General features: G+C 39.0%; 1 protein-coding gene across 1 annotated transcript; it reads right to left on the reverse strand.

The window, feature by feature from the left end:
• Window positions 1-1,525: 1,525 nt before the first annotated feature.
• pde6gb (phosphodiesterase 6G, cGMP-specific, rod, gamma, paralog b) lies at window positions 1,526-8,642 on the reverse strand. Its single transcript, XM_017701907.2, has 4 exons — window positions 8,517-8,642; window positions 5,014-5,249; window positions 3,955-3,995; window positions 1,526-3,597 (listed from the first exon to the last, which is right to left on the reverse strand). The coding sequence occupies exons 2-4, from the start codon at window positions 5,205-5,207 to the stop codon at window positions 3,521-3,523; spliced, it is 312 nt and encodes a 103-aa protein (XP_017557396.1). The 5' UTR covers window positions 5,208-5,249; window positions 8,517-8,642; the 3' UTR covers window positions 1,526-3,520.
• Between the last annotated feature and the right edge of the window lie 297 nt (window positions 8,643-8,939).

Consider the following 8,939-nt stretch of genomic DNA (forward strand, 5'->3'; position numbering starts at 1 on the left):
CTTTCTAGAACGCTTGCGATCCGATATACATGCCTGTGTTATAACAATTTGGTAGTGCATAGAATCCTATGTGGCTGCGCTCCAATATACGGTGTTCTAACTATAATAGTGGGTAGTGGCCAGTGGGTAGAACTCCGCGCCACTGCGTTTAAATACGGGTTCTGGCGTTCTGACTAGTGTGACTGTGGCTGTGCAAACCGTGCCAGTTGGGCACTGTGGCTGTGCTGTATGGTGGTACTTGCTACTTTTAGACTGCTTATCTAGTGCATACAGTTCTAGCTGCCTAATAACATGTGTACTCGTGTTCTCTTTGGAACACCTGCTCGACAGTCAGGCTTAACGGTTTTGTGTAGTCATGTAAAGTCCACTCGCGCAAAATGTTCATTTGCTTACTTGTACAGTGTACAGTGTACTTACTTGTACGAGTTTCTGAAGCGCAGAATAGGAAAGAACATCTCTGCTGGTTACACAGGTTGGGGTGGGAAAGAGGACCAAAGAAAGAAAGAAATAATGAAAAGTATAAACTGAACTAGATGCAGGTCGGTTTAACACTAGCAAGGCATTCTCGGTAGTGCACAAGAGTGCATATTGTAACGTAGCCCACGAACCTGTGAGGGTTAAAGTCGCGACAGTACAGGGAGGGATTTCGTTTTCAAAATAAAAGTCTTGAAGCCACGTCTGTGTGGAAAGCATGCAATAAATTAAGACATAATATAGCACTTCAATACTGATATGACCTACACAGCCCTGCTCAAAATAGACAAGGTGCTTTAGTTTATCTTTAAGGTTTTATTTATTTATTTATTTTTCAAATTAGGAATTAACAAATGAACAAAATCTTCACTGAGGTCCTGTTGAAGTTTTTCAAGCATGGAAACAAGTCCTGTAATTACACCCCACATACACTTAAAGGGCCCTTCTTGTATTTACGTTTTCCTCCTGACGCCCTGTTACGACGTTTGTATTGTTTTATGTTATAAAAATAGTACTTTAGTAAAATAGCACTGTAAAAAAGTACTTTTTTACATGAACATTTCCCAAACGCATTTTATCCTTTAGAAATAAGCTGACTGTACTTGTACCTGGAGCCTTTGAGAGTGATATATGCAAATAATATATTGATCTAAATGTTCTGATTGGCTCTCTTGTATTGTGCCTCATTCAAAAAGCAGTCCAGGCACTTTCGGTGTGACTTCAGTGCGAGTGGGCGGAGCTAATTTTTTTTTTTGTGACATCATGAAAACAGTGCATGGGCTGTTATTTAAAACAGGGTGAATGTAACAACAAACTTAATTCCAAAAAGTGAAGAACATTTATTTTCCACCATATGGGCCCTTTAAGTCCGCTATTAGGCCCTTAAACACCAAAATTGATTCTAGATAAACACAATAAGTGCTATAAAGTTTAGGAGGATTAGTACCAACAGTGAGTCATTATAAAGCATTGTGTCATGAATCAAAGCAAACTATTAATTTGTTTCATTGTGGGTGGAGAAGAGGTGGCAACACATAAACTGATAGACTGATCAAATTACATAGATTTATTGAAATTATTTAGCATAGTTTTTGAAGTGAAAAGGGAAGTGTAGATTTAAAGTCTTTTGCAATGAACACACTATCTATTCTTTTACACTTTTTTCCAGCTTTATTTTGATCTCATCCTGTAGAGAAGAAACACCTTCACTTCAGTCACTGATTACAGACAGTCACGGTGTCCAATGGATTGATCTGTCTCAAGCATAGTGAATGGGTAAACCAGCTGATCTCTTTCTGCAAACATACCACCAGATCCAGGGAGGACAATGTGGCAAAAACTCCCAAACAACCTTTACGTCATCCAGAGGAAGAGGTTTCAGGAGGACATGGGATGAAAGTTGACTGATAAATATTCATGCTTGTGCAAACATGCTGTGTTCTCTCACTGCAGACATCACAGTGAGGGTACACACAGAGGTTTAGCACTGTATACTATCCAAATAAAGGAATGTGTCTAGATTAAATGTATTAAACGCAGGATAATGGTTAACCACAAAAGGGTCATACAGAAGATGAAAATGGGGGGAAGAGTTGTACATGTAACAAATAAACACGGTAAGACAAATGCACACGCCGCACAATGCCAGCACACAATGGACGACGTAAGGTCAAAACTTGAAAAAGAAAATCTATGGATAGAACATGCAATTCAGTTTAAGCTCCACATAGAAATTAATTCATGATAAACTTACAATGAAATGTAAAAATAAAACATGCAAAGATAATCAACAAGATTTCAATACAATTAAAATACTGATAGAGCACAGTGGAGATGTACAGAGAATAGAGTGAAACTACAGGTGGACACAGAAAGAAAGAGTGATGATGATGGTGATGATGAAGAGGAGCTGATGAATAACTATGTATTAAAACAAGCATGCAGGTAAAGACAAGGCAGTCTAGCACTGTTTCCCAATCACAGCCACCCAAGACCACTTACCAAACAACACATAACAGTGTCTTTGACCACATCTCAGGGTACCTTACTTTCTATGTCTCTATTTTTGTGTCCTATAAAAATGTAGCCCCTCTCCTCCATGGTTTCCAGTCTACTAGCCAAAGGTAGTGGACAGTGTTTTTTTTTTTTAGCAAGCATGCAAGAGCAGCCGAGAAAGTGACCAAAAAAGATGACAAAGTTTTCGAGAAGTCCTTACTTTCAAAACATTTTACAAATCCCTGAGTGTATGAGGTTAATACATAATAGCACTAGTAAAAAGATAAAGGAAAGGAAGAGAGAGGTTGGTTAGATAACAATGGAAGTCAGAAAGTTAATTTCTATGATTTACCAATAAGTTTTATGATGCAAATGTTTTTATTTTATTCTTATTTGGGGGGGGGGGGTAAGTTTCCTAGTAGATTTTTGTGTTCAGCGTCGGTCAGCAGGCATCCCATCTCTACAGGACTACGATCTTTTTTTTTAAAACTCGGCAAAGGTGGACAAACCTCCGAGATGGTGGCGGAGGAGGCCGAGGCACGTGAAACGAGAAGCTGATCGTTTCACGGGCGTGTCACTTATACTCACTCTGAGGCTGTCTTGCTTGCGTAAGTTTCAAGTTCTGTTCCGAAAGAAAGGGTGATATAGAAAAGAAAGAAGAAATAGAAAGGGAAAAGGGGGTCAAGATGGGACTCTTTCGGCGATACCTCTAAAACGACAACGGAGCACGATCTGTCTGGACAGTGAGTCAAACACAGCCCTGCGTTTTGGCCTACAGTATGAGCAGAAAGAATGTGTGTACCTTGGCTGCGGGAAAGAAAGAAACCGGAGAGGGCAGATAGACAGGGTGGATGGGTTTGTTAGGTTTTTTTTTTTTTAATTAACAATTTTTCTTAGATTTTTCCATTTTTGTGAATGTTGCTTTTTTATTGAATGTTTGTGTGATAAGGTGTAAGTATGAATGGTCCCACTGGAGCCCATGGCCAGGGTGGAGGCAGTTGGTTTGGAGGAGGGTCTAAACGGTACAGAGGATGATGGGAAGATGGAGGGTTCAGATGATGCCGTACTGGGCCAGCTCGTGCAGCTCCAGGTGGTTGAAGGCCTCCCAAGGGCAGATGACAGTGATGTCTGCAGGGAAACACACAGCAGAGTGAATTCACACTAAGTTATTTTTTGGCACCATGTACACAGTTCAGACTGAATGACCGTGTCAGTGTCCACTCTCTGGTGGAGGGCCTTTTCATTCTAACCCAGTCTCGTGCTGGTTTGCTTAAGCAGCTTGCAAGGAGAACAGCACTCAAGCCTGTTTAATCTCACTGATACCGTTTTATGACGAGTCATGGCCAATGCGAACAGCTCGTGTGGCATGAACTGTAATACGTGCCCAAGGGCAGCTAAGAATAAACGATGGATGATGCTGATTGAGATGATACTAAACCACACGTGAGGAGGAGATGAAGGGAAAAAAATGAAAAGATCACTCACCAGTGCCTAAACCTTCCATTCCAGGAATATCATCTCCAAAGCTGTTGGGGCAAGCGGAAGAACAGATCAGGATATGATTCTAAGTAAATGACAGCCTTGATTAGTCTAACCACTTTGGAGAACTATTCTTAATTCATAGTAACAACCTGGGACATTTGCTAGCCCCAAATCATGCTCTGCTTGAGGGGGCCCACACCCACCCACGGCAATCATAGTGTTTTGCATGCAAGACTAGAACAAAGCTTAATAACTCAAGTGTAATACAGAAATATTCTAAGTAATTCATATGACACCAATCAGGATTGTTTTTGGAGGCTCTAGGCCACATTCAACTTGAGAAGGTCCCAACACCCCACACAGCCCAGTCATATTCTCTTGTGTGTCAGAAAAGAATAAGAATTAATACATTATTACTATTGTTAAAGAAACAATGTAGGGAATCTCTGGACTCATTTTAATTTTTTGAAAAATACTATTAAATAAAATGTAAAAAGTACATACTCAGTGGCCCCTGGTGGCTCAGGGGCCCTAAGTCAAGACTTATAGCTAGAAACAATGCCAACAACTGAAGATGAATGAGCTGAAAAGACAAACATCTCATAAACAAGAGTTGCCAAAAAGCTGCCACAAAAGTTTCTGTGGTTCTGTGGAGCAATGCTATAGAAGAACCACATTTGTTTGGCTCCCTCAAAAAACCTTTGAATTAGATGATTCTTTAGATAACTTTAGTGATTAATTTAGTGTTGCAAAGGTAGTTCTTCTATTGCATCACTCCCAGTGACTGTTTTAAGCTCTTAAAAGTAAAGATGCCACAGTTTTAAGCTCTTAAAAGTAAAGATGCCACAGAAGAACTACTTTTGGTGGCCTTGAAGAGCCACATTTGAAAAAGAAGTATGTGAGTGTGACAAAGCCGTCTAAAAGCTTAAAGACCTTTCCCATACAGTAGTCTCCTTCTCTAAAAAGGGTCTTTAGGAAACCATGAATGTTTTTCTTTCTATGTCATTCAACTCTTTTTGGCTCCTTTATTTTTATATATGACCCAAGTGCGGTCACACTTACCCCTGGACACCTTTCTTTGGGGGCTTGCTCTTGAACTGCCGAGTTTGCCTCTGTTTGAACCTGGGTGGGCCTTTGCGTGGTGTGGCTGGGCCACCGCTCACACGGGTGGCTGCCTTGACTTCTGGTTTAGGTGGTTCCAGAACCATAGATGGAGGGGGTGGGGGTACAGCATGTTCAATGTCACCACCGGTCATTTTTGGTGGTTGTTGGGTTCAACGCCTCCCTGATGTAGGTCTCTGCAGAGTACAGAGAGATAGTTTATCATTTGAGTTTAATGGCCTGTCAGTTAGGTCTGGCTGAAACCAGCAGGGAACAAAATAGCATGCAAACTAAAAAATTAGTCAGTTTTAAGTGCATCACATTGTCAAGGCCATAAACCTTAATTCTCAGAAAGAAGAAAAAAAATATGGCAAATGATCACTTCTTAAGTCTAGTTGATATGTCTAATATGTCTCATTTTAAGATTGTTGTAAGAATGTTGGGCCTCATTCTCCAGTACCTTCTGAATTTTTTTCTTTAATTTGTTCTTGAGAAAATCCCAAGAAAAAGTCTACATCAGATGTCTAAGAACAAATCCCAAATAAGAAAACATTGGTGAATGTCAGAATCATCAGAAAACTGTGAGTTTTAAGAAGAAATGTCCTCTTAAGAACAGTTGGTGAATGAGACCCATTGCCCAATTATTTAACTAATTTGTAGACATTTTTACTTGTTTGAAGTTAATATAATTTTCTAGTGAAAATATCTAAATTATCAAGTAAAAAAACATCTAGAAATAATAATATAATATTTCACAAAAAGCTCATAATCAGAAATATTACATACACTGAAAATATCTATTTTTCCACTGAAAGGCTTTTACTTGTCAAGATATCACTTTTGTAGTTTTTTTATTCACAATACTATGCAAATTTAAAAAACTATCATGCCAGTAAGTGTCGATTGCTCATAAAACACAAACATTGGAATAAATGCAAATAGAATAATTGAATGATAGAATAAAGTAGCAATTTTAGTTTAACAGTATGTTGATTTTATGGTTTCCAAACCTCTTTTTTTTGGCAGCCCTTCATTATTTGCAATTTTCTTCCAATCAACCAGCCACATTAGACAAAATCTGGTTTGGCTAATAAATACTAATAAGATTTGGCTGATAAGAACTTTTTTTGAAAACATTTACATTTTTACATCAATTTTCCTTTTTATATTCAGGTTATTTTTTACTGCATTAATGTTTTTTTACACTTGTTCTAATGTGATCTGGTGTTTTTACAAGCGAAAAGCACTTACTGCTGAAATGAATGATTTTAAACCGCTAGCTAAGGAACATAACGCTTAGGACAGTTCTGTATAACAACATATTACAAACAACCTTTTAAACGACCACTAAACAGGACGGAATATAATTGATTTTCAGAGCAATTACAAGTTAATAAAGCAAAACTAAAATGACCTCCACATTGGTAACCCCTGCCCTCACCTAGGTATATATTAATGGCCTTTAAGCTGTCCTGTCCTCTCCTATCTCCCCACCACCTCAGAGCAATGGGCCTGTATCTATATAATCCTCTTACTGATGAGCAACACACAGATCTACAGCCATGTTGAGTGGAGGTGCATGGCTGCTCTGGACTGTGTCTGAGACCCTGTGGAGGAGCTCAACACAACAGTGCTGCCAAGGGTGACCCAATTTGTGTAATCCAGGGCTCAAGTTAATAAGCGCACCCCTATCGCAGTAAATAGCAATCGGGACCCGAGTTAATCTCATTAGCGAAAGGACAACAGCGAACATGCTGAGCTCACAGAAAAGTAGAGTTGGAAAAAAAAACATGTCCTTTGGTGATCTCCTTCAATGACAAACGCCCAGACTGAATCTATGATATGGTGCACTACAATGGATATTAATAACAATAAGTGGGGTTCTTTACTGTGGCACCATTTTGGTTTCTGTTTATATAGGTAAAACGAGAGTGTATCTATTAGTTATGAAAGATGTGATGAGGATTTGTTTTATAATTAGTCTTGAAGTGTTGATTGCAGACTAATATTGTATGGCATTTGGCAACACTTTCATCTTTGTGGGAATATTTTTCAAATAAAAAGTGATTGATAATAAGTAAAAAAATATACAAAGAGTTCTCTGTACGTGGCATTTTCTCATGGAGACACAACAAAGTGATCTAATGGAATCTTTTTAGGCCTATATAACCACTGAGTTGAATTTCAAACCTCTGTTGCTTTTACTTCTCACACATAAACCAAAATAAGTGTTTAGAATTATTCCCCAAAATTAAATACCTATCAAAATTTCTCAAAGAGCTACATCAATTAAGCATAATTTATCCATATTTTTGACTTCCATTTGATCCTTTCTCCATTCTCTTAATTAGTGCTGCAGTGTCAGAAAGAAACTTATTTTGTTAAGTACTACCCCTCTACTTATTTGTCTACCAAGTAAATGGATTTGTTCTCAATCTTTATCTCGTCTTCACGGTACATGCTTTTTCTCCACCGGCGTCAGGTTCTCACATCTTAGACCTCGAGCACAACCGTAACAGAACTATCCCATCATCAAATGCTTCACCAGAAAAGTCCATTTCTCTCCACAAGTACCACACTGTATCATAGAACTTCATGATCTGCAGCTCGTCCGATGATTCCATATTCCACAAAGTTGTAGAGCTCTACTCACCATTCCATATTCCACAGAGTTCTGGAGTTTACTCACCATTCAATTTTTTACAAAGTTCTAGAGCTCTAATCACCATTCCATATTCTACATTGAGCTATAGAGTTCTATGCTGCATTCCGAACGGTTCTCTCATTAACTCATTCGTATATATTCGTATACTCTCATTCATATACTCTCATAACTCATTCTACAGGGAACTGACTGATGAATGACAATGAAACAGTTGATTTTTACTGTTGAGAACAGCACAACAACACAGCTGTAATGGAGCAATACAGCTCCACATTTCTTAGCATTCTAGAACTCGTTTCATCCGTACATCTTCCATAGGGACACAGAACTCGATTCACCATCCCACATTCTAGAATGTTACTCATAATTCCGTAGGGTTCTACTTACTGCTGTAGCTGACTCACAGCTATATGGCTTTGTGTGGGTGCAGCATTGCTCTTTCTCAGGTTTCCATATTCCATATTCAAGTTCTAGAGTTCTACTCACAATTCCACATTCCATAATGAGTAATGTTATAGAGTTCTATGTTATAGAGTTCTATGCTGCGCTTGGAACGGTTCACTCATTTACTTTTCACTAGCTCTATAGTGAACTGACTGGTGAATAACATTGAAACAGATAAAAGATACGTGCACAATGTTGCTGGAACAGGGAGCGATTTCCAATACAGCTCCACATTTCCCAGCATCCTGGAATTTGATTCACCCTCATCTTCCATAGATATAAAGAACTCTACTCAGCATCCCACATTCTATGCAGTTCTAGAATTTTGCTTAGAATTACATAGAGTTGTACTCACTGCTGCGGCTGGTAGACAGCTATATGGTTCCGTGTGGGCGCAGCACCGCCGGTCTTTCTGTATTTCCTGCTGGCTGGTGGAGGGTTAGGTGTCTACGCTGAGCTTTCTCTGGGAGAGGCAAAGGGGCCGATGGGGCTTTTATACCCTCTGACCCCTGGGCAGATTAGGAGAGGGACGCCTACCACCCCTGATCCCATATCAGTGTGCTGGATGAATGTGTGTATGTATGTATATGTGTATGTGTGCACATATTTTTGGCTATAAATACAGATTTTATGTTTGCTGACACAGCATATTTCAGTGGCGTTAGCAGTCTGTCCTCATCTGTTGAATACAAAGAATATAAGGCACATAAACATATGCACACAAACACATTTCGAGCTTGGAGATACATGAAATATGGAGACGTATAATACATAATCT

Source organism: Pygocentrus nattereri, chromosome 13 (assembly GCF_015220715.1).
Source record: "Pygocentrus nattereri isolate fPygNat1 chromosome 13, fPygNat1.pri, whole genome shotgun sequence".
NCBI classification, from domain to species: domain Eukaryota; kingdom Metazoa; phylum Chordata; class Actinopteri; order Characiformes; family Serrasalmidae; genus Pygocentrus; species Pygocentrus nattereri.

Excerpts from the sequence above, each read along its gene's own strand:
- pde6gb (XM_017701907.2), bottom strand. The coding sequence starts at position 5,207 with ATGACCGGTGGTGACATTGAACATGCTGTACCCCCACCCCCTCCATCT. Across the intron at positions 3,996-5,013 it reads CCAAAGAAAGGTGTCCAGGG|CTTTGGAGATGATATTCCTG; the intron begins GTAAGTGTGACC and ends TTGCCCCAACAG. Across the intron at positions 3,598-3,954 it reads AATGGAAGGTTTAGGCACTG|ACATCACTGTCATCTGCCCT; the intron begins GTGAGTGATCTT and ends GTTTCCCTGCAG.